This window comes from Cetorhinus maximus, chromosome 21 (genome assembly GCF_964194155.1).
Source record: "Cetorhinus maximus chromosome 21, sCetMax3.hap1.1, whole genome shotgun sequence".
NCBI lineage: Eukaryota > Metazoa > Chordata > Chondrichthyes > Lamniformes > Cetorhinidae > Cetorhinus > Cetorhinus maximus.
In genome coordinates, this window is record NC_135899.1 from 9858671 (window position 1) to 9884388 (window position 25718).

The 25718-nt window shown below is 45.0% G+C and overlaps 1 protein-coding gene across 1 annotated transcript in view; it reads right to left on the bottom strand.

Annotated features, from left to right (window-relative positions):
• Positions 1-715: 715 nt before the first annotated feature.
• The window catches only part of LOC144695511 (E3 ubiquitin-protein ligase TRIM69-like), a 149358-nt gene continuing 124355 nt past the window's right edge, over positions 716-25718 (bottom strand). The window contains exons 6-11 of the mRNA XM_078566388.1: positions 24001-24502; positions 23815-23910; positions 23488-23721; positions 22445-22467; positions 18481-18599; positions 716-2647 (exon numbers count right to left, since the gene is read on the bottom strand). Coding sequence (XP_078422514.1) covers positions 2097-2647; positions 18481-18599; positions 22445-22467; positions 23488-23721; positions 23815-23910; positions 24001-24502 — 1525 coding nt within the window. The 3' untranslated portion in view covers positions 716-2096. The remainder of the gene's footprint in view (positions 2648-18480; positions 18600-22444; positions 22468-23487; positions 23722-23814; positions 23911-24000; positions 24503-25718) is intronic.

Sequence of the window (25718 nt, forward strand, 5' to 3'; positions counted from 1 at the left end):
AGTGTGGTGGAAACGATATTCAAAACTAACTTTCAAAAAGGAATTAGATGAACAATCCAATGTAAAAAAATTACAGGGCTGTGGGGAAAAGGAACTGGACTGGGACCAGTTGAATAAGTCTATCAAGGTGCCTCTATAGGCCACATTCTGTATCTTTCGATTTTATGATTTTCCATTGCTTCCCACCTGAAGCAGGCTGACATTCCCACTTCCCATCTCAGGGCCCTACCCATGGTTGTGATAGCTGAAGTACCACAGTAAACTTCAGAACCATTTGCAGGCAACTGTCACTCCATTTACTCCAGCCAGAAGCTCTTAAAATCATCCAGATGAATTTGGAATGGGTGCTGTAAGGATCCAGACTCTGGAGCAATTCATAAATAAAGCAATCAACATGTTTAGTTTCTGCTTCTTAGATTTAATGATGAGCTGTGTCATTTTTGAGGAAAACTGCTTCTATTCCAATGGTTATCAGGTTCTTTTGGTTGAAGAGCTAATTTACAAATCTAATCATGGACCCCCAATGTAAATTATAATTCTATATAAAAACCATAAAATGAACAGGCTACATGTACAGAGAGCTTTAATAATGTTTATAATAAAACAGGCAATTTGATACTAGTGATTAAAGGACTATTTCACTGACATGGACAGTGATGAGACAGACCAGACAAGCCAGAGATAAATGATAAATGTGACTCCACTATTTTCTTTTGCAAAATATGCTTTATTCATAAAATATCTAAAAGAACATTACAAAACATTTCAAAATTTCCATCACAGAAATTGCAATCATATTCAAATTATCTACAAAGATCATGTTGCACTGTGAGGTGCTTCAGTACAACAAAAGAAACATTACAGACATTTCAAAAAGGTCATACAGAAAGCGCAATGCTATTCAAATTATCTACAGATAGATCGTGTTGCACTCTCAGGTGCTTCAATAAAGGAGAAAGACCACGAAAACCATTCTGGTGCAGCGACGACTTTTCAGGCGGTTAACATTATCTGTCAATGGTGTCAATACCCGATCAGTTCACACACCACGGTCAATACAGACAGACTGTCAAGTCAGTATTCACAACAGAGGCACATCATTTACATGATCAGTCTTAAAGCACATTCCCATTTTAATGTAAAACAAACCTCCCATAAAAACACGAGTTTCTTCCCTCCGATGTTACTACATAGCACCCACTGGGCAATATTCACATTCCTGTACAAGCACAGTCCAATTTCTCTGTTATTTAATCTTGCAACGAAGTTAATTTACTGTAACATGGTGAGGGTTTAAGTCAAACTGACTTTTTTTATCGCGACTATAGGAAACAAACCAACTAGAGATTAATATAAACAGAAAATGATGGAAACACTCAGCAGGCCAGGCAGCATGATAACGGCACTTGCTCACTGAGCCAAATCGAAGACAGCCGAGAATCACAGCAGCAGCTGGTCTCCCACCTCCCCTCCCCTCCCCTCCTTCCGAAAGGAAATGTCAGACTCACCGCTGAAAACTATGACAGCCGAAATATCCATCACCGTGAAGAAGTTTCGGGAGGTTTGGGGGTGGAAATCTTTACAGCTACTCATGCAGGATTAATACTAACTCCTGGGAATTTATACAAAGCTGGAAGCTTGTTATTTCCCCCACTTCACTTCCTCTCCTTCTTGTGCTTTTCTCTCTCTCCCCCCCTCTGGAGAAATTATTTCTTGGACCCCCTGGAAAGACTCCCCGGACCCAAGTTTGAGAATCACTGAACTGATTCATCTCAAACACGCTGATGTCCCACCACCTTCCGCCTGTGGAGCAACATTACAGGCAGGAAGGTCACCGGGTTCCTGCAGTTCACACCTCATTCTACCCAGTAAGTTCCTCTCTACAATTGAGTTTCTATTCGCTTCTTCTCTCCCCCTCCTTCTTTCCCCCAGCCCTACAGAGGTCCTCACTGATCTTTCAGTTCCCAGTTCCCAGACAGGGTTTATACTCGGAATGTTAACCTGGCTTCTCTCTCCACCTGTGACTGAGACCGACACCCATCAGTTTACAACTGGCAGGAGGAAGGGAGGCGGTGTGAAATTATGGGATGGATCTGTTAGTGACCTTTAATCCCGCAGATTGTCAGCGGGGCCGAGTTTTTCCCGCCGTCATTCCATCCCGGATTGAAGAAGGGAAAGATTCTCCCAGTGAAAGTGTGGGTGAAAGTGTGGAGATGGGACATGATGTCCGCATTGTAAAATGACACCTGTCCACCCTCATAGTCCAGGAAAACCCCGATCTTCCGGGGATTCCCACTCGGGGTGAGGGGGGTATCATAGGGGGTGGTGGCGGCAAAATAACCACTTCCGGAAATCAGTCTCACAACCCAGAATCCGGACTCAGGGATGAGGGAGATTCCCCCTTTCCTGTTCACAGACTCTCGGGCCACTCCGAGCCACCACCGAGTCTTCTCCCCCACCCCCACCTCCCAGTAATGTCTCCCTGATGTGAATCCCTCTGATCCCAGGACACAGGCCCAGGGTTCAAACCTCTCCGGGGTGTTAGGGAGCGGCTGCTCTTTGTCTCCGAGTCTCACACTGGTCCGGTCCTCAGACAGGATGAGCTGGGGATTCGCTGTGTCCGGATCCAGAGTCAGAGAGGCTGGAGCTGGGGGAAAGTTAAAATAACACAGTCAGTGATTTAGAGAGAGGGGCTGGGGAGGGGGAGAGAGTGTGAGGAAGGAGCCCGGAGAGAGAGGAGGGAGCGGAAGTGGGAGAGAGAGCAGAGGGGGAGGGGGAGACAGAGAGAGAGGGAAATGGAGAGAGATGGAGGTGGGAGGTAAAGTTGGGGAGAGAAAATGGCAGCAGAGGGGGGAGTGGAGGAGGGGAGGGAGCAGGAGCGTTGGGAAGGAGAGTGGGAGCGGAGTGAGGGAGAGAAAGATGTGGGAGAGGGTGAGAGCAGGAGGGATTGAGAACATGGAAGCAGGAGAGAGAGAGAGAGAGAGAGAGCAGGTTGACAGAACAGAGCATGAAATGATCACATGCAGGTGGTCTTGCACAGCCACAGAGGGATTGATGAGGTATGAAACCCAATTGGATGACTCGAATCGAGGTTTTAATTTATATGTGAAGCGACCAGCGTCAGAAAGGGAAATAAAGCCACAGACACAAGCACAGTGTTGTTGCAACCAGAGAAGCGTGATGTGGTCAGTCACAGGAAGTCGTGCGGAGGGAGTCATTCAGCGGACTGACCACGTAGGAACGGGCCCTGAAACGCCGATCTTACTGAACAACTGGTGTTGTAAGTATGTATTATTGCTTAGTGGGTTAATAAAGATTTTGAGAGGTTGAGTCGGACTCATCGGATCTGAGGGTGGGGAGGGCATGTGGAGGTGGATCAGAATAGGGTGCAGGGTAACGGGGAGAGTTTCAAGGGTGACGGAGGGGAGAGGAAAGTGGTTATTGGGTGGGTCAAGGTGATGGGGGGAAGTCGGTCCGTGTGTGGCAGGGGGAAGGGGAAAAGCTGCTGGATCAAGTTTGGAAGGTGACGCACACCATTTGTCAAATCTGACGTTGACCACGGAGTTAATCTGTGACTGAGGTGCCCCGAAGTGGGAGGAAGGTCTTTTCGGAGGGTGGTGCTCATGTTCAGCACAAATGGCCGACTAAAGGGACACCCTAATAATTGTGAGATAACTGGATGTCATCCATGCTCAGTCGTGTTCTCCTCTCTATGTTGAAGCCCACTAGCAGCAGGTTTATATCCGACTCATGGGTCTCATCACATCGAGACCCCAGCAAGGTATGGACCTTCCATTCATTCTGTGCCATTCACCATCAGCTGCAGTCACAGGCAGGGATGAATGGGGGTGAGAGAGGTGGGTGCCTCCAAGGGGCATGGGCTTTGGAAGGCAGCCAACTCATGACTCCGAAACTCCATCCCCGCAGCTGAATGGTCATGCATGACAAGGGCACGTGTGTTTAGTTTTTCTATGTTACCAAAACAATGGCCTCTCTGTAGAGTCTCGAGTGTAGTGGAGGGTATTAGGGGAACTACCTCGGCAATTGCGGGGCTGGCTCCTCAGGGACAAGGGATACCTCCAGCAACATGGCTAATGATGCCAGTTCGCCATCCACAGAATACTGCTGAGGAGATACAGTGATACCTGTACCTCCCCCAAGGTCCCTGATTGAGCAGGTGATTGAGCAGCTAAAGATGAGGTTCAGATTTTTGGCCTGCTCAGGCAGGGCTCTCCAATACTGAGAATGTCTCAGATCATCATTGTGTGCTGCACCCTGCACAGCCTCGTATTACAAAAAGTGGCTGCATTGCCTGAAGGAGACATGGGGGAGTGAGATGCCTGCTCCGATGAGAAGGACAATGAAGGGGATGGGAGGGCCAGGATGTGGCTGAACAACATGCAGAGGCTGGAGTAGGAAGATGATGTGGCAGACAGGCCCATACCAATCTGATAGCTACCAGATTCCAAGCAGAGTAAGCTGCCAGAATATTTGTTCAACTTTTTGGTTTTCTATCCTTCGGTGGCTGGAAGGCCCCGGCACCTTTTTATTGTACTGACCTTAGGTTCTCTCAAGTGCTTTATTTAGGAGAGCAGAATAAAGTTGCACTAGTTATCATTTTTTCTGCTGCTAGCTTGAGCCTTGCATGCACTCAACTATGTTAAATGCAGAGCCCTGGCACCAATTGTGTGCATTAGGATTTGTACAGCGCCCCGTTCTCCTGAAACCTCAGGCACCTATAGATAGAATTGTGATTTCACCCATGCACTGACAAAGTCATGTACACAACAACTTGGAAGGAATGTCAAATCTAAACTCACATGAGATGCACTCATGTCATCCTGACATGGACCTTCAAAATCCTCCGGCACCTGGGAGTGGCCCAGAATGTATGCATCATGAGATCACCCTGGGAATCGAGCACAAAAATGCAGGACTTGCCTTCTATAATCACATGTTACCTGCTCATTCAAGTGATGAATGTGGCAGCTGTTGCCAGGGAGTTCTCAAGGTCACGTGTGCAGTGAATTGTGCTCTGCACGAGCGGAAAACCAGCGATGCTGCAATTCCCAACGCTCTTGCAGGATCCGGGTGGAATTGTATAAATTGGTGTGCTATCCGGATTGGGCATCTATGTCTTACTGAATACACTTGTGTGTCACTGACTGTGAGCTACCGCGTTGGTCTCTTGTGGAGCCCTAGGAAGGTCTACAGTAAAGAAGTTCAAGGCGGTGGTGACTTTCAACACCAGCAGCATTGGATTTCCTCCAAGTCCTTGTGGCTGCAGCTCGTCGTGGATAACCTGACAGATGTGAGCAACCAAATCTCGGGGTGCACAAAGGCGCTTCTGGCATTGCCTTTCACTCATTTGTCGATAAGACAAGCTTGTGAAACACCTGTGGTCGGGCCACTAGCCGCTATTTCAGTGGACTCTGTTCACCAGCACTTTAATTTTCCTGAGGCCGGCTGCCTCTTGCTAACCCTGACACCTGCTCCCCAAGTGGAGCCGGCCTGGCAGAGAGCTCTTTCAGGCAGAACCAAACAGGGAGGAGCAGCGTGGGAACATCATTTAGCCCGTCGAAATCACTGCTCCATGAATATTGATGAGGGATGATCATGTTTCTGACCTCAATCGCCACTCACACACCATAATCACATATCCCTTGACATCTTCATCACGCCAATAAGTGTAGAGGTCACTTTACAGTTCACTCACTGAGGTGCAAGCCCGCCGACCCGCCAATCACAGAGACCCCCTACAAGCCTGAGGGCTAGATGGCCTTCACTTTAGTGCACAACCGTGTTCTGTCATTGTGGCACCCACAGCCAAGGTAAGCTTATTTCCTTCATGGACCCTGCACAGGACAGTTAGAGCTGCTGATGCTTCACATGGATCTCCTCACAGCCCTCGGCACAGTCCAGCACGCAGGCCCATTTTACTCTCTTTCCTCATGCTCGAAACAAGTAATGGTCCTTCAATGATGCCCAATGATCTTCTATAGGCTTCCAAACAGTGGAAGGGATTTAAAGAGCAAATATGTAGGCAAATTTCTGAGTCCAAAAACAATAGGGCAGTAATAGTTGGGGACTTCAACTTCCCTAATATCATTTGGGATACGAACAGTGTGAAGGGCACAGAGGGCACAAAATTCTTGAGCTTCATTCAAGAGAACTTTCATAGCCAGCACGTAACACAACTAACGAGAGGGGGCGCAATTCTAGATTTAGCCTTAGGAAATGAAGCTGGGCAAGCGGATGAAGTAGCAGTGGTTGACCATTTTGGAGAGTGACCATAACACAATTAGATTCAACATCATTGTGGAAAGGACAAAGAGAGAACAGGAGTAAAAGTTCTAAATTAGGAAAGACAAATTTTAGAAAGCTGGGAGGTGAACTAGTGAAAGTGGACTGGATACAGCTATCAGAAGGGAAAATGGTGTAAAATCAGTGGCAGGTATTCAAAAGTGAGATTCTATGGGCACGGTATAGACATGTCCCCACAAAGAAAAAGGGTGGCACTGCCAAATGTAGAGCACCCTGGTTACCCAGAAGCATACAGGTGAAGATAAAACAGAAAAAGAAAGCTTATGACAAGCACAGAAAACTTAATACTGTAGAAAACCAAGAGCAGTATAGAACCTACCAGGGTGAAGTAAAAATGGAAATTAGGAAATCAAAGAGAGGATTTGAAATAATATTGGTAGGTAAAATCACAGATAATCCAAAGATATTTTACCAGTGCAATAAAAGCAAGAGAATAACAAAGGAAAAGGTAGGGCCTGTCAGAGATGTACATGGTAACTTGTGCATAGATGCTGCAGATGTGGGCAGGGCTCTCAATGTGTACTTCGTTTCGGTCTGCACTAAAGAGAGAGAGATGATGCAGACATTCTAGTTAAAGAGGCGGAGTGTGAAATATCAGATACAATAAGCATTGAGAGAGAGGAGGTACCGGAGTGACTGACATCCTTGACGGTAGATAAATCACCAGGGCCAGATGGATTGTATCCCAGGTTGTTGAAGGAAGCCGGGAGGAATTGGCAGATGCTCTGAGCTGGTCAGTCTGACATTGGTTGTGGGCAAACTATTGGATTCAATTCTGAGAGAATTGTCACTTAGAAAGGCATGGATTGATCACGGTTAGTCGGTATGGTTTTGTAAGAGGAAAACCGTCTCTTGCTAACTTAATCAAATTTTTTGAGGAAGCAACAAGGAGGGTTGATGAGGGCAGTGCAATGGATGTTGTCTCAATGGATTTTAGTAAGGCGTTTGACAAATTGCCACATGACAGGCTGTGTAGAAAAGTGAGGTCCTATGGGATATGGGGAAAGGTGATGAGTTGGATCCAAAATTGGCTCAGTGACAGGAAACAAAAGATAATAGTTGATGGGTGTTTTTGCGATTGTAAAACAGTTTCCAGTGGTGTTTCACAGGGCTCATGTTGGGGCCCTTGCTGTTTGTTGCATACATTAGTGATTTGGATCAAATGTGGGAGGTATGATGGGCAAATTTGCAGATGACACAAAAAATTGTCGTGTCGTTGAAAGTGAAGAGGGTAGCTGTTGTCTCCAGAATTATATCAATGGTTTAGTTCAGTGGGCAAATGGAATTCAATTTGGAAAAGTGTGCGGTAATGCAATTGGGGAGGGCAAGCAAAGCAAGGGGATACTTAATAAAGGGAAAGATATTGAGAGGGGTTGAGGAAGTGAGAGACCTTGGCGTGCGTGTCCTCATGTCCTGGAATGTGGTAGGACAGGTGGATACGGTGGTTAAGAAAGCATATGGAATGCTCTCCTTTATTAGACGAGGCATTGAATACAAAAGAAGGGATGATATGATGGAACTGTATAAAATGCTGGTTGGGCCACAGCTGGAATTTTGTGTGCAGTTCTGGTCACCACATGATAGGAAGGGCATAATTGCTCTGGAGACAGTACGGAGGAGGTTTACAAGAATGCTGCCAGGAGATGAAAATTGCAGTTATGAGGAAAGATTGGATAAGCCAGGGTTGTTTGCCTTAGAACACAGGGGGCTGAGGGTTGACCTAATTGAGGTGTACAAATTATGAGGGGCCTAGATAGGGTAGACAGGAAAGGTTTATTTCACTAGCTGAGGGGTCAGTTGCAAGGGGGCAGAGATTTAAGGTGATTGGTTAAATGATTAGAGGGGACATGAGGAAAATCTTTTTCACGCAGAGGGTGGTGGGCATCTGGAATTCACTGCCTGAATAAGTGATTGAGGCTGAAATGCTCAAGTCATTTCATAGGTACCTGGTTCTGCAGCTGAAGTGCTGTAACCTACAAGTCTACAGAGCAGGTGCTGGAAAGTGGGATTAAAATGAGCGGGTAGTTTCTTTTTTTTGCCGGCGCAGACACACTGGGCTGAATGGTCTCTTTCTGCCCCGTACCCTTCCTATGGTTCTACGATTGAAAGCCAGTTATGTGAGGTCAACTGTTACCCTTGATAAGGAGATGAGTGGGCCACATAAATCTACATGAGAGGTCTGACAACGGTGTTAGGCAATGCTCCAATGTCTCTTAATTACGACGCTCAAATCCCTTTTGCAGTCAATACTAACGTGCCGTTGCCACCTCACCAGCTGCCTTCACCTGCATGGCAGCTCAAATTGACAACTCACTAAGGAAGGCCATTCATGAGTAAACGCCCCTACCACAGCTTCCGCCAGTCATGTCGGGCGGCCTCGGTTTTCTATTGTCAAGAAGACAGCGTAGAGCTTTGGTCACTTAGCCCTGAAACTGCATCTACTGTGTTCCTTGCCACTAACATAGCAGATTTAACTCCCTCGTGGCATCCGACCACGCCTCACATCAGGGCAACAGCAGAAGGAGAAACAATAACCTTGTTGAACACAATTTCAGACGCCAGAATATGGTGAGCTGCAAGGAATGCGGCTTGCATGAGGAGTGACCAGGCAGCACGCTCACAACTGATGGCCAGAACTTAATCATGCTCATGTGGGATTACTGAGTAATCGCTATATTGATAATGAGGGAGAACTGGATCTGTGGGAGTTCCTGATCGGACACTGATAGGGGCCCTCATTCCGAGTGTTGAATGCCAGTGATCACAGAAGCAACTGGCAGCATCATGGAATCCAGGGGACTTCCAAACAGTGAAAGTGAACAGATATTTACAAGTATCCAAAATATATACAATGATTACACCCCCCTGCTACCTGTGTGCCTTCAAAACTTATTTTTTTCTGAACCTACCACTATGTCTAGGTGCAGCCCCAACATCCACAGCAGAGGTGGAAGCAGCCTGCTGCCTGCTATGCCCTGTTGTCCGGGTATCCTTAAAATAAAGGCGCCCGGACCATCACACCCATGAGGTAATGATGGGGACAGCGACTTCCTACCCACCCTCACCACCAGATTTTCCGTGATCCACATCGATGGATAAATAATGAGCTGAACAGGGCAAGATCAATCTTGTTCAGCCGCTCTGCTCCACAGCGGGAATTACTTCCACTTCCGCACCTGCCGCCGAACTTAGACCTCAGAGTGGAAGATTCCACCTGCTAACTCTGGTTCTCTTTCTAAAGTTGCTGCCTGACCAGAATTTCCAGCTTTTTTCTGTTTTTACTTCAAATAATTGCAGCCCTGCCACATCCAGTCATCAATGATGGTGGACAATTAAACTACTCACCGGACGAAGAAGCTCGATGAACTTTCCCGCACATGGTGAGGGGTGAGCCCTGCATGTCAGTGCAAACGACAAGCCTGAAACATTTGCAACCACTTTCAGCCTGAAATGTCGGGTGGATGATCCATCTTGGTCTCCATCCAATGTCACAGATGCCAGTCTTCAGCTGATTCAATAGACTCCACATGATAACAAGTAATAGATGAACTCAGTGGATACAGAAAAGGCAATGGGCACTAACAATATCTCATCTATACTACTGAAGATTTGTGCTCCAACATTAGCTACACCCATAGCAAAGCTGATCTAGTAGAGTGACAACACAGGAATCTACCAGATGATGTGGGAAATTGTGCAAGTATATCCTGTCCACAAAAAGCAGGACAAATGCAATGCAGAGAATCACTGATCCAACAGTCAACTATCAATCGTCAGACAAGTGATGGAATGTGTTGTTGACAGTGCCATCAAGCATCACTTACACAGCAATAAAATGCTAATAAAATACAGTCATAGAGCCATAGAGTTATACAGCCCAGTAACAGACACTTCGGCCCATCGTGTCCATGCTGGCCATTAAGGACCCATCTATTCAAATCTCATTTACCAGCACTGGGCCCGTAGCCCTGTAAGCTATGGCGTTTCAAGTGCTCATCTATACTCGTCTTAAAATTCTCTGTGCATTCCACCAGGACAACTTGGCTCGAGATCCCATACAGACTTAGTCCATCATAGACAAATGTGCTGAATGCCAGCGGTAAGGTGTCATTGGGGATCAGGGGGATCTTCATGTATAGAATTCATATCAGTGGAAAATCAGATATTTGTGGTTGTTGGAGATCAATCACCTCAGCCCCGGTGATCACTGTAGGAGTTCGTCAGGATAGTGTCCTAGGCACAATCAATCTTCAGCTGTTTTTTCAATGATCTGCCTTCCATCATACGTCGGGATGGTGACTGATAATTGCACAATGTTCAGTACCATTGTCAACTCCTCTGATACTGACACAGTCTGTGGACATATGCAGTACGACCTGGACAACATTCAATCTTGGGCTGACGAGTGATAAGTAACAAAAGCACTAGCTAACTAGGTATCACCAACAAAAGAGAATCTGAGCATCATCCTTGACATTCAGCTGCATTTCCATCACTCTATCTGCCAACATCAACATCCTGGGGATTACAATGGAACGGAAACTGAACTGTATGAGCCATACAAATACTATGACTAAAAAGGCAAGTCAAAAGCCAGGAATTTTGCAGCATGAAACTCATCTCCGAGTCATCAAAATTCTGTCCACCATCCAAAAGGTACAAGTCATCAGTGTGATGGAATAAGTCAATTTGCCTGGATGAGTGTAGTTCTAATGACACTAAAGAAACTCAACAGCATTTGATTAAAAAAATCAGCCCACTTGATCAGCACCCAATCGAACACTTTAAGCATTCATGCTCTCCACCACAGCACACATTAGCAGCAGTGTGTACCATTTACAATATACACTGCAGCAGCTCATCAAGACTCTTTTTAGAGCACCTTCCAACCAATGACCTCGACCTCATGGAAGAACAAGGTCTGGAGGTGCAGGGCAACACCACCACCTCCAAGTCACACACCATCCTGACTTGTGACTACATCACTGTCCCTTCACTGTCACTGGTTCAAAATCCTGTACCTCCATTCCTAACAGTACTCTGGCTCTAGCTGCACCACATGGACTGGAGCAGTTCAAGAAGGCAGCTCAACATCAACTTCTCAAGAACAATTAGGGACAGGAAACAAATACTGGCCTTAGCAATAACACCACCATCCCAACAAAGAATAAAAATTGATATCCAAAATATCAAACGTGTTCAAATTAGACCTCACTCTCCTCAGCTTTCACAATTCCATTCTCCAGGCCCAGGCAGTTCTATCCAATTTGTCTTTAGAACTTTTTCCAGCTGCTTATTTAATGTTCTTTTGATGTTGCTGATGACCTCAGCCAAAAACACCTCACTAACTTTCAATACCTTTCACATACAGTAGCTAAGGGAGATTTACATCTCACTATTCCACACTTTTACAACAAAATCATACCCAATATTATGATTAGTTCCGACTAATGCCAGCCTGATAATTTTGTAGCAGGTATAAAGTAGCTAGCCAGTGTTGCCACTACATATAGGAGAAGCTATACTGAACATGCAAACTGGAGAGCCTTGCTGAACAAGTTATCTCAATGCAATCTTGGTCTTCCGTTGGTGCATGAGCAGTTCAAGTTCCACTCAGTGGAACAGTCTGCTGATTGGCCTGAAATGTGGTGTAACAGTGACCGCATCACAAATAATGAAAGGAGCTCATTCTCTCAGTATCTTGCCCAATAAGCCAATATTTATCCTAAAATAAATATCATCAAAACAGATGATTTCATCATTATCACGATGTTGTTTCTAAAACACTGCTGTTCACAAATTGGTTATCTCATTTGCTACACGACAACAGTGACTATTCCTCAAATGTTCTTCACTGGTTCTGAAGCACTTTCGGCTGTGGGCACGAGGGAACTATTTAAGTGCAAGGTATTTCTTTTTCTCTTTTGTAATGATTCCTCTCTGTCAAAGAGTTAAGTTAATTGTTCTCGCTGTTGCTCGCCTCTCCTTTGCTTTAACTTTCATGCCCCACAGTATATTCAGTTGACTGCACAAAGGTGCAGCTGGAGACTGAATGCAGTGAGACTGAGTGCTAAATCCCGGAATTAGGTAAGTGAGAGAATTAGGTGCAGTGAGGGAGGAGGTGCAGTTCTTGACTCTTCACAAAAATAGAATGGTACAGGAAAGGGAAACAGAGACAGCAAGACCCGAGAGCTGAATCCCGGAGGTACTAATTAGGTGTGCAGGTAGGTAATTGTTGAGTTTTTTTCTATCTAATTTAAATCAGTACTGAGGAGATATTAAAATGAGTGTGAATTAGCTAAAATCGACAATATAACCACGGATAATCATTGGGTGATATTCTAAATTTCAAATCTAATCAGTTAGATAAAAGCAAAATAAATATGGCAGGGCAGGTGATGTGTTGCAGTTGTAGCAGGTGGGGACCGGAGGCTACCCGTGATTCACGGCAACTACATCTGCAGTGAGTGACTGCAGCTTGAGGAACCTCAGCTCCGAGTTGATCAGCTGGTGTTCGAACTTTGGACAGTGCAATGTATTGGAGAGGGAAAAGTTGCCAGCACATTTTGTTCCAGGAGGCAATGACACCCTTATGTATTTCAATTTTGGTCAGTGGTCAGGGACAAGGAAGAAAGTCAGACAAGAAAGTCCAGCCATTGTAATTGTCCAACATATTCAAAGCTCTTACACCTTGTGTGGACGAGAGCATGAATGCAGGCAGGATTAGCAAACTGACCATGGCACAGTGGTGCAGGAGGCTGCAGGCTTTCCAAATGCAAAAACGATTACAATAATAGTAGAGGACAGGTGGGTTCGGGGGATAGACACTGTTAACTGTGGGCAAGTGCCTTTGTTCCAATGGCTGTGTTGCCTGTCCAGTGCCAGGGTCAAAGTAATCTCAGGGCTGGAGAGGAACATGGAGTGGTAGCAGGAGCATCCAGTTGTCATAGTCCATATGGGTACCAATATTGGTGGGATTAATAAAGCGGTACTTCTAACAGAGTATGTGCAGAAAGGGACTAAATTAAAAAGCAAAATCTCAAAGGTAATAATCTCTGTATTACCGACTGAGACATGAGCTAATTAGCATGGAGTAAATACGATCAGAGAATTGAATGTGTGTCTCACAGATTGGTGTGGGAGACATGGGTTTCAAATCATGGGGCACGGCTACCAACGCTGGGGAAAAAAAAATACTATATCATTAGTATGGCCTTCCCTTGAGCCACACTGGACCAGTGTCCTGGCAAATTATATAACTGGGGCCATGGAGAGGACTTTAAACATAACAGTGGGGGAGAGGGACGAAAGGTTCATATGAGGGGAGATTCTGAACATTGAAGAAAAAGGACAAGGCAGTAGTGCAGGATAGTGATCCAGGTGATGATAACCAGAGCGTAAAAGGAAGGGACAGAGATTACAAATATGCGTGCACCAGCTAATGAGGTCAGAATAAGGAAAAATTATACAAAGACCAAAATAATAGCTCTTTATCGGAATGCTCACAGAATTCGTATCAAGGTGGATAAATTTATAGCAGAAATAGAAATAAATTATTATATGATCGCCTTTACAGAGCTATGATTACAGACTGTCCACGGCTGAGCCATAAATATTGAAGGGTATGTGACATTTTGGAAGGACAGGAAGGAAGAAAAAAGAGGTGGGGTAGCTCTGTTAATCAAAAATCATGATCAGTATAGTTGTGAGAAATGATTTTGTTTCTGAGGATCAAAAGGTAGTAACAATTGGAGGAGATAAGAAACAGTGAAGGAAGTAAATCATTGATGGGATTGGTTTATAGGCCTCCTGTAAACCAGGAAATAGCAGAGTTTGAACTAATATTCTTCACAGTCGAAGACACAAAAAGCATCCCAAGAATAGTAGAAATACAAGAGCAAAAGGGAAGGTGGAATTCGAAACAATCATGATCACTGGAGAAAAAGTAGGAAGAAAACTAATGGGACAAAATGCTGACAAGGACCTTGGACCTGATGACTTGCATAGTTGGGTCTGTAAGGAAGCGACTGCAGGGATAGTGGATATGTTGATTGTAATCTTCCAAATTTCCCTATTTTCTGGAAAGGTCACAGTGGATTGAAAAGCTCTGAATGTACCACCACTGTTCAAGAAAGGAGGGAGACAGAAATCAGTGAACTATAGGCCAGTTAGTCTAAAACCTGAAATTGGGAAAACGCTGGACACCAGTATTTGAAATCTACAGATTGGAGGGTAGCTAACTTAACCCCACTATTTAAAAAGGGAGGCAGAGAGAAAACAGGAAATTATAGACCAGTCAGCCTGATGTTGGTAGTGGGGAAAATTTTAGAGTCCATTGTAAAAGATTTAATAGCTGAGCACATGGAAAACAGAGGCAGAATCAGACAGAGTCACCAAGGATTTATGAAAGGGAAATCATGCTTGACAAATCTACTGCGATTTTTCGAGGATGTAACTAGTACAGTTGATGAGGGGGAGCCAGTGGATGTGGTTTATTGGCACTTTCAGAAGGCTTTCGACAAAGTCCCACATAAGAGATTGGCGTGTAAAATTAAAATGCATGGGATTGGGGGTAGTGTATCGAGATGGATAGAAAACTGGTTGGCAGACAGGAAACAAAGAGTAGGAATAAATGGGTATTTTTCCGAATGGCAGGCAGTGACTAGTGGGGTACCACAGGGATCGGTGCAGGGGCCCCAGTTATTCACAACATATATTAATGATTTAGATGAGGGAATTAAATGTAATATCTCCAAATTTGCAGATGACACAAAGCTGGGTGGGAGGGTGAGCTGTGAGGAGGATGCAGATGCTTCAGTGTGATTTGGACAAGCTGAGTGAGCAAATGCATGTATAATGTGGATAAATGTGAGGTTATCCATTTTGGTAGCAAAAACAGGAAGGCAGATTATTATCTGAACGGCTATAAATTGAGATGGGGAATGTGCAACGAGACCTAGGTGTCCTTGTACAGTCCCTGAAGTTTAGCATGCAGGTGCAGCAGGCGGTAAAGAAGGCAATTGGTATGTTGGCCTTCATAGCCAGAGCATTCGAGTACAGGAACAGGGATATCTTGCTGCAATTGTACAGGGCCTTGGTGAGACCACACCTGGAATATTGTATGCAGTTTTGGTCTCCTTATCTGAGGAAGGATGTACTTGCTATAGAGGGAGTGCAGCGAAGGTTTACACGACTGATTCCTGGGATGGCAGGACTGACATATGAGGAGAGATTGAGTTGATTCGGGTTATATTCGCTCGAGTTCAGAAGAATGAGAGGGGATCTTATAGAAACCTATAAAATTCCAACAGGACCAGACAGGGTACATGCAGGAAGGATGTTCCCGATGGTGGGGGAGTCCAGAACCAGGGGTCACAGTCTGAGGATATGGGGTAGACTATTTAGGACTGAGATGAGGAGACATTTCTTCACCCAGAGAGTGGGGAGCCTGTGGAATTCGTTACCACAGAAAGTAGTTGAGACCAAAACAGAACGAGTTAGATACAGCTCTTGGGGCGAAAGGGATCAAAGGGTATGGGGAGAAAACGGGAGCAGACTATTGAGTTGGATGATCAGCCATGATCATAATGAATGGCAGAGCAGGCGCAAAGGGCAGAATAGCCTACTCCTGCTCTTAGTTTCTATATTTCTATAAAAGGTAGTAGAAGGACATTTGGAAATCATTGTATTACTAGGCAGAGTCAACGTAGTCTTGTGAAAGTAAAATCATGTTTGACAAATTTATTCGAGTTCTTTGATAATGTAAGAAGCAGGTTGGATAATGGGGAACCAGTAGATGTATTGTGTTTTGATTTCCAAAATGCATTTGATAAAGTGCCACATAAAAGTTTACAGCAGAAGATAAGAAATCATGCTTTTGGGGGTGATACGATGGCCTTGAGAGAGGATTGGCTAACTAGCAGGAAACAGAGAGTCAGGATAAATGGGTCATTTTCAGTCTGGCAAACTGTAACTAGTGGAGTGCCGCAAATATCAATGCTTGGGCCTCAGCTATTTTCCGATCTTTAGTCATGACATACTAAAAGGACAGGCTATATTGCAGAAAGAATTGATGATGACACAATAGGTAGAAATGCAAGTTGTGAGGAGGGATTCAAAGTGTCTGCAAAGGGATATGGATAGGTTAAGTAAGCGGGAAACATTGGCAGCTGGAGTATAATGTGGGAAAATGTGAGGTTGTCCACTTTGTCAGGAAAAATTAAAAAGTAGAATATTATTTAAATGGAGATAAGTTACAGAGTGCTGGAGTATAAGGGGATCTTGGACATTAATCACAAAAGGTTAGCACAAGAACACAAGAATGAGGAGGAGTAGTCCATTTTGCCCCTGGGTCTGCTCAGTCAGTCAATAAGATCATGGCTGATCTGATTGTGGCACCAGCTCCACTTTCCTTCTACCTCCCCAAGCAGGTACAGCAAATTATTAGGAAGCAAATGGAATATTGGTCTTTATTGAAAGGGAGATGGAGTATACTAGTGGTGAATTCTTGATATAGCTGTGCAGGGCATTGGTGACAATAACAGGATAATTTGGAGGCCGGTTATCTCAGCTAACTGTACGGCTGGTTTGTGATTGCAGCATAACGCCAACAATGTGGTTTTAATTCCCGTACTGGCTGAGGTCATCCACGAGGCCCTGCCTTCTCAACCTCGCCCCTCACCTGAGTGTGGTGACCCTCAGGTTAAACTCACCACCAGTTGTCTACCTCTCATGAGAGAGTGGCCTATAGTCCTCTGGGACTATGGAGACTTTCATCTCTCAGTTTTTGTTTCCTCACTTAAGCATGATATATTTGTGTCTTAGAAGCAGTTCAGAGAAAGTTTGCTAGGCTGATTTATGGGATGAAGGAGTTGTCTTATGAGGAAAGGTTGAACAGGTTAGGCCTATACTCTTCAAGTTTAGAAAAATGAGACATGTCTTATTGAAACATATATAATTCTGAGGGAGCTTGACAGGCTAGATACCGCGAGGGTGTTTCCACTTGGGTGGAATCTACAAGCAGGCCACATAGCTAATAAATAAGAGGTCTGTCTCCCAGAGATGAGAAAGAATTTCTTTTCTTGGAGGGGCGTAAGCCTTTAGAGTTCTCCTCCACATGGAGCATTGGTGACGAGGCTGTTCTATATAGTCACAGCTGAGTTAGACAGATTTTTGATCAACGGTGCAGTTAAGGGCTAGAGGGGACAGGAATAAAGGGCATTTAAGGCCACAGTTACATGAATACCTCCATGAATACATCTTATCAAATGGCGGAGCAGGTTTGTTGGGCAAAATACCTTACTCCTGCTCCTATTTCTTATGATTTTATGACGATTATACTATCACAACCCCTCACTCGAGGAACATCGGATTTCCTGTTTCCTCCATACCCCAGTGCACCACCCACTGCCGCCAAACAAGAACCATCGAGCGCATTTCCATGCAACAAACCGGTGAAAAACTGGCCTGGGACATTGTACTTCAGCTCAACCTTCAGAATGGATTAGGCCTCTGATTCAATTCATAGACTGAGCAGTGGCTTCACTGGTTCACCACCTGCTTGATCAGTGGGGTCACCCAAAAAATCAACCTCGTTCAACCCAAACCGCTTTGTCCCCTCGCTTTTCTAAATTTGATGTTATCCTTACATTGGTGCAAACTCTCTGAGTGAAAACTATGAATGTTTATCTTCTCTATACTGTTTGAATTTTGAATACTTTCATAAGATCCACTGGCATCCTCCATTTTCCAGTGCAGACTCACGTCCTCGTGACTAAGTAGTCAAATTCCTCCTCACATATTTGCTATCTTTTCACACATTCTCTTCAAAGCCTGCATGACTTCCTGATTATACATTGATAAAATTGTTTCCCAGAATTCCAAAAGTGGACAGCCCCGTCTCCTCTAGAAACTTGGTTTCACCTCCTGAGATTCATGCTCTATTCCTCTTGTTATACAGACCCCTTCACTGTTTTGACACACAGTGCTGGTGACTTCAGACACTTACCCAGAGGTACCCACAGAAAACAAAATATAACATGGAGAGTTTCCAGGGATTAACAACCAGCAGTGTGAATATTTAATCTGGGGCCTTGGAGCCCCTTCAGTGCCTTCAAAGCTAGAATTATAATCAGGAAGATTAATATAAGAGTTTACCAGGGTTAATGGAGTTCATCATTTCTCTCCACGCTGTGTACTGTAAAGGGCTGTTGAAAATTCTGATAGACAGGGCAGTAGCATTTGTTACTGACAGTGTGCCAAAGTCGTCACTAATCCTGTAAATATTAAAGAGTTGATGTTATAAACTCGACTATTAGGATATTTTAGACATGATTTAAATGGTCAAGCTACCCCAACATTCATATCCTTCAGCATTTTTTGTATTAGAACAAATGCAGTAGAAAGTGAAATTTTGTCTCCATAACTGAACAAAAGATAACTTGGTAATGCAAAGGCTGAGAATGGAAACACCCATGTCTGAAAAAGTCCCACAGCCTGATAACAGATTAGTTGCAGGTATATCACAAATCACAGGAGAAGATAAACATTTAACCTGTCCACTTGCTGTATTACAAACAAAGCTTGTAGAATAAAGGCAAAGGCTGAAAACATCTATCCGACTCTCCGAGACACCTGCGCTCCTCTATTTCTGGCCTCTTGAATATCCCTAATTTTAATCGTTCCACCATTGGCAGCTGGACCTTCAGCGGCCGAGGCCCTGAGCTCTGAAATTCCCTCCCTAAACCTTTCTGCCTCTCTTTCTTTCTTTAAGAACCTTTAAAACATATTTCGGTCATCAGTATTAATATCTCCTTGTGATTCGGTGTCAATTTTGCTTTATATATAAAAACAAGTTTTTTCTGTTGTGTTGATTATTTTGATTCATTCATGGGGTGTGGGCTTTGCTGGTTAGGCCAGCATTTATTGCCCAGCCCTAATTGTCCCTTCAGGAGGCAGTCGTGAGCTGCCTTCTTGAACCGCTGCAGACCAAGTGATGTAGGTACACCCACAGTGCTGTTAGGGAGGGAATTCCAGGACTTTGACCTTGAGGCAGTGAAAGAATGGTGATATATTTCCAAATCAGAATTGTGAGTGACTTGGAGAGGGGCTACCAATTAGTGACATTCCCACACATCTGCTGCCCTTGTCCTTCTAGATGGCGGCAGTCGTGGGTTTGGAAGGTGTTGTCTAAGGAGCCTTAGTGAGACCCTGCAGTGCATCTTGCAGATGGTACACATTGCTGCCACTGTGCGTCGGTGGTGGAGAGAGTTAATGTTTGTAGATGGGGTGCCAGTCAAGCGGGCTGCTATGTGCTGAATGGTGTTGAACGTTTTGAATGTTATTGGAACTTCACTCATCCAGGCAAGTGGAAAGTATGCCATCGCGTTCCTGATTTCTGCCTTGTAGGTATTGGGCAAGCTTTGGGGAGTCAGATGAGTTACGTTCCTCAGGATTCCTAGCCTCTGACCTGCTCTTATAGCCACAGTATTTATATGGCTAGTCCAGTTCACTTTCTGGTCATTGGTAACCGCCAGGGTGTTGATAGTGGGGCATTCAGCGATGGTAGTAGCAAGGGATGGAATATCAAGGGGTTATGGTTAGATTCTCTCTTGGTGGAGAAGGCCATTGCCTGGCACTTATGTAGCGCAAATGTTACTTGCCACTTAACATCCCAAGCCTGGATATTGTTTAGGTCTTGCTGCAATTGGACATGGACTGCTTTAGAGATGTGAATGGTGCCAAACATTGTGCAATCAACAGCAAACATCCCCACTTCTCACCTTACAAGTAAGGAAGGTCATTGATGAAGCAGCTGAAAATGGTTGGGCATAAGACACTATTCTGAGGAATTCCTGCACTGATGTTCTTGAACTGAGATGATTGACCTCCAACAACGACCATCTTCCTTTGTGATAGTTATGACTCCTACCAGTGAAGAGTTTTCCCCCTGATTCCCATTGACTCCAGTTTTGCTAGGGCTCCTTAATCCCATTCTCAGCCAAATGCAGCCTCGGTGTCATGTGCATCCACTCTCACCTTACCTCTGGAGTTCAGCTCTTTTGTCCATGATTGAACCAAGGCTGTAATGAGGTCTGGAGCTGAGTGGCCCTGGCAGAACCCAAACTGAGTATCGGTGAGCAGGTCATTGCGAAGCAAGTGCTGCTTCACAGCACTGTTGAAGACCCCTTCCATCACTTCACTGATGATCGAGAGTAGACTGATGGGGCTGTAATTGGCCGGGTCAGATTTGTCCTGCTTTTTGTGTATATGATATACCTGCGCAATTTTCCACATAGCCAGGTAGATGCCCGATGTTGTAGCTGTACTAGAACAGCTTGGCTAGGCGCGCAACAAGTTCTGGAGCACAAATCTTCAGTACTTTTGCCAGAATATTGTCAAGGCCCATAGTCTTTGCAGGATCCAGTGCCTTCAGCTAATTCTTGCTATCATGTGGAGTGAATCGAATTGGCTGAAGACTGGTATCTGTGATGCTGGTGAATTCTGGAGAAGGCCAAGATGGATCATGCACTTGGCACATCTGGCTGAAGATTGTTGGAAATACTTCAGCCTTAATCTTTTGCACTGATGTGCTGGGTGACCCCTTCATTGAGGGTGAGGGTATTTGTGGAGTCTCCTCCAGTGAGTTGTTTAATCGTCCACCGCCATGCACAGCTGGATGTGGCAGGACTGCAGAGCTTAGACCTGATCCGTTGGTTGTGGGATCGCTTATCTCTGTCTATCCTATGCTGCTTACGCTGTTTGACATGCAAGTAGTCATGAGTTGTAGCTTCACCAGGTTGACGCCTCATTTTTAGGTATGCGTGGTGCTGCTCCTGACATGCCTTCCTGCACTCTTCATTGAACCAGGGTTAATTCCCTGGCTTGTGGTAGAGCAGGATATGCTGACCCATGAGGTTACAGTGTGGTTGAGTACAATTCTGCTGCTGATGGCCAACAGCGCCTCATGGCTGCCCAGTCTTGAGTGAGAGTATCCTCAATGTGAAGGCAGGAATGTGGTGGTCACTCCTATTGATACAGTCATGGACAGATGCATGTAGTAGGTAGGCAGATTGGTGAGAATGAGGCCAAGTATGTTTCTCACTAGTGTTGGTTCCCTCACCACCTGCCAGAGACACTGTCGAGCAGCTATGTCCTTCGCGACATAGCCAGCTCAGCCAGTAGTGGCGCTTTTTTTATTCGTTCATGGGATGTGGGCATCACTGTCGAGGCCAGCATTTCTTGCCCATCCCTAATTGCCCTTGAAAAGCTGGTGGTGAGCTGCCTTTTTGAACTGCTGCAGTCCATGTGGTGTAGGTACACCCACAGTGCTGTTAGGGAAGGAGTTCCATTAACGAATCACTCTTGGTACTGGATACTGAAGCCCCTCCAATGTATATTCTGCACCCTTGTCACTCTCAGTGCTTCCTCCAAGTGCTGGTCAACATGGAGGACCATTGGTTCATCAGCTGAGGCGGGGTGAAGGGGTGGCGGTTGGTGGATGGTTGGGTACATCATAGTCAGGAGGAGGTTTTCTTGCCCATGTTTGACCTGATGCCATAAGATTTCATGGAATCCGGAGTCGATGTTAAGGGTTAAGGATTCCAAGGGCAACTCCCTCCAAACTTTATACCACAGTGCCGCCACCTCTGCTGTGTCTCTCTTGCTAGTGTTAAGGATACAGATCAAGCTTCTAGACTGGAATAAAGAGAAAACCCATTCCCTCTTTAACAAATGACTGTCTTGGTTTGGTCAGGAGCCTTGCAGGGACATGGATGGTCGACACCATGGAAACATGGATGGTGTGGCTCTCTCAAGGTCAGTCGGAAGGTCACAGCCACACTAACAGCAGTCTGCAGCCTGCAAGTGAGCACTTCGGGACTGCATGGCATCTTGTAATTTAATATAATAATATAGACCAATTATAAGAAATCTAATTTTATATCTGAAATAAAGCATGTCATCACAATGAAAGACTAGTTCTTAAACCATAAACAGAGTTATTGTCGCCCGATGAACGACCCTTTAATGTTGCGATGGTAACGAGAAAAGAAATTCATAACAGCACCTTTCTGAGTTATTTTACCAAACTGTGCAGAGTTTCAGTAAAAGCATGTCCTACCCGCTCTTCCAACAAGCTTCCTCCTGAAAGAAATGAATCATGAACAGTGAGGAGCAAAGTAACATATTGAGAATCATAGAAAGTTTACGGCACAGAAAGAGGCCACTTGGCCCATCGTGTCTGCACCGGTTGAAAAACGAGCCACCCAGCCTAACCCCACTTTGCAGCATTTGGTCCATCGCCCTGAAGGCTACGGCACTTGATGTGCACATCCAGACGCCTTGTGATTGAGTTGAGGGTTTCTGCCTCTACTACCCTTTCAGGCAGTGAGTTCCAGATCCCTACAACACTCTCCTCATCCCCTCCTCTCATCTTTTTATGAATCACTTTAAGTCTGTGCCCCCTCATCACTGACCTCTCTGATAAGTAAATAGGCCCTTCCCCACCCACTCTATCAGGCCCCTCACAATTCTCTATATCTCAAATCTCCCCTCAGCCTCTTCTGTTTCAGGGAGAACAACCTCAGCCTTTCCAATCTTTCCTCATAGCTGCAATTTTCTAGTCCTGGTGGCATCCTCGTACATCTCCTCTGCACATTCTCTAATTCAGTTACATCCTTTCTATAATGAGGTAACCAGAACTGCACACATTTCAGGAGGACATAAACAGGGCGGCTGATGAAACGAGCAGACTCAGAGCAGATGAGATTTGACATGGAAGGAAGATTGTGGAGGCAAAAATAAACTGGAATTCAACATCAGTCCCGCTCACAGACACTGTGACTCTCACAAAGCGCACCAGACACACTCACACCATGAACTGTAACTGGATGACAATGGGCGTTTCAGGGGAAAATTAAACTTTGCAACACGGAAATAATCACAAAGCAAATGTGAAGATCAAGAAAACACATTCTCGGGAGGTTACAAGTATTCCCGGGAACCTGCAGACAATGTGGAAGCCGATTATTACGAGAGACCACAGAACTGCACAGAACAGACAGAAATTTGTTTAACTCAGTTTTTATTTTTTCAACACATTTCATAGTTATCAGTTATTTTGTGCGAAGTCTCATTGAACTGACTGGCAACATATTCCCTCACCTTCAGGAATATCAAGTCGTCTTTTTGCTCCATCTGTTTCTGAAACTTTGAGAGGTTCTCCTCAATAGAACTTAAATTCTCCTCAATCTCTCGAAGGTTTTTCTCCATTGTTTCTAGAATCCTCTCCTCTTCTTCCCTGAGATCTCTGTGTAAACGCTGCTCTTTCTCAGTGAGAATCTGGTGCATTTTAGTGAACTCGGATGTGATGTGGGTCTGCAGACTGCTCGACTGTTCCTAACAAATGAAATGTGAAACATAATTAATGTCCCGCGATAAAGAGAACAAAACTAACCGAGACCCCAGAAAATCAGCACAGGGAGACCTTACCCTAACTTCGGAAATCTTCCGTTTCTGTTTCTGTTCCGTTTCTAGAACCGCCGATTTCTTCTCTGTGAGAGAATCTAAGGAAGATTTCAGCTGATCCTGGGATTGGGAGAGAAAATCACAGAATGGAAGTGTTAGACCATGAAAATGTGATAAAACTATCAGCTTAGAAAATATTTTCCCTTTTACCTTGTAGATTTCAACAGCTTCTTTAATCGGCATAAAGTCGTGAGATTTGTGTTCCCGCGAATCTCGACAAGTGTAACAGATCAATTTCTTGTCAGTTTCACAAAACAGCTTCAGTTCTTCCTGATGTTCCTCACAGTGAAGTTTACTTTCCTTCTCTTTCGGATCCAGCTTTAATTTTCGAGCTTTCTCTGCCAGACTCGCTAAGGCCCGATTTACCCTGAGGTTTCTTTCCGGAAACTCCTGTCTACATTCCGGGCAGGAGTTTATCTCCTTCTTTTCCCAACACTGGGCGATACAGGAGCGGCAGAAGTTGTGTCCACACTCCGATGAAACCGGATCAGTGAAGAAATCAAGACAAATGGGACAAATTGCCTCCTCGGTCAAACTCTGGACCTGTTCTCTGGAAGCCATGTTCACACTCAGCACTTCCTGATTCAAACAGCTTTCCGTTTCGATGTTACTGCCGCACACCCTCAGTTCAGCTATTTCCCTATAACGTTCACTGTAATCCTCAAGGAATTATTGATATATCATGGTCTATGTCCTCGCGGCTTTCACGCGGGAGAGTAAAAATAACTCACCCAGTCTAAAATGGGAAAAGCAGATTTAGAGCACGAAGGGGAATAATTGAACCTTATCGAGGGTGGCTTGGGCACCAGGGAATGTTGACAGTGGAGAGAGAGGGAGAGAGGGAGAAGGCGGAGTTGGGCTGGATCGAGAGTGCATTGCACTTGTCTGCAGTCTGAACTCGCTGCCGATTACAAACCCTCTGGTGAAACAAGGTGTGAGACCGGATCCTTAAATTGTGTTACTGATTGTCGCCGCTCACACTTAAGGCAAAAAGTATCATAAATTCAAGAAAGCATTTCGGGTGATAGGTCCAGAGAATTTAGAGAGTTCAACCTGTCAAGTTCCTTTATATTTTCTAAAAAGAAAATCTTGCGTTCTACTAGCCCCCGTCGCTGGACGTCCCAAAGCGCTTTAAAGCAGAGGAAGTGGAGGAGTCACTGATGTCACGTTGGAAAACGCGTCAGCCAACGTGAGAACAAGTCTGGGTTATGTGCCGAAGCATCTGGAGTGAGACTTGATCCCACCACTTTCTGACTCCGAGGTAAAAACACTACCAATGAGCCACAGCTGACAGTTGCCGCTAACATCCAGACATTTGTCCACCTGTTTCTGGAATGTTTATTTGCAGAAGAAGTGTGGAGACATGAAGCAGTGGATTTACTGGCGAGGGCGTCTCCTCCCAGGTCACTCTGTAGCACAGGCCCCTGTGCTTCATGGATCCTTCCCAGGGACACCTCAACTGACGCAAGAAGACTTTAGAGTGGCATATTTCCCCCAATATTAGGAAGAATTTCTCCATGTGGCCATTGGTCACAATGTGGAACTCGCTGCCACATGATGTGGCTGAGGTCGAGAGCATTAATGCATTGACAAGGAGGCTTGAAATTCAAGATGTTTTTATACAGAAAGTATTTAGAGTTTCTTTGTAAATGTTTGAGAAAATAAGATTTCGTTTCGGAATTAGAAAAAATTCCAGAGATATTCAAACTGCGCCTCGGGGATTTTGAGCTCTGCGCATTCATGTCTCAGGCAGTGCTGCCCTCCCAGTCTCTGATAAAGAGGAAGGGCATCACAGGATGTGGGACAGGCCAATGGAAAATGGGAGGGGGTCAAACGGCATCCCATTGGAATTGAACTTGAAGAGTTTC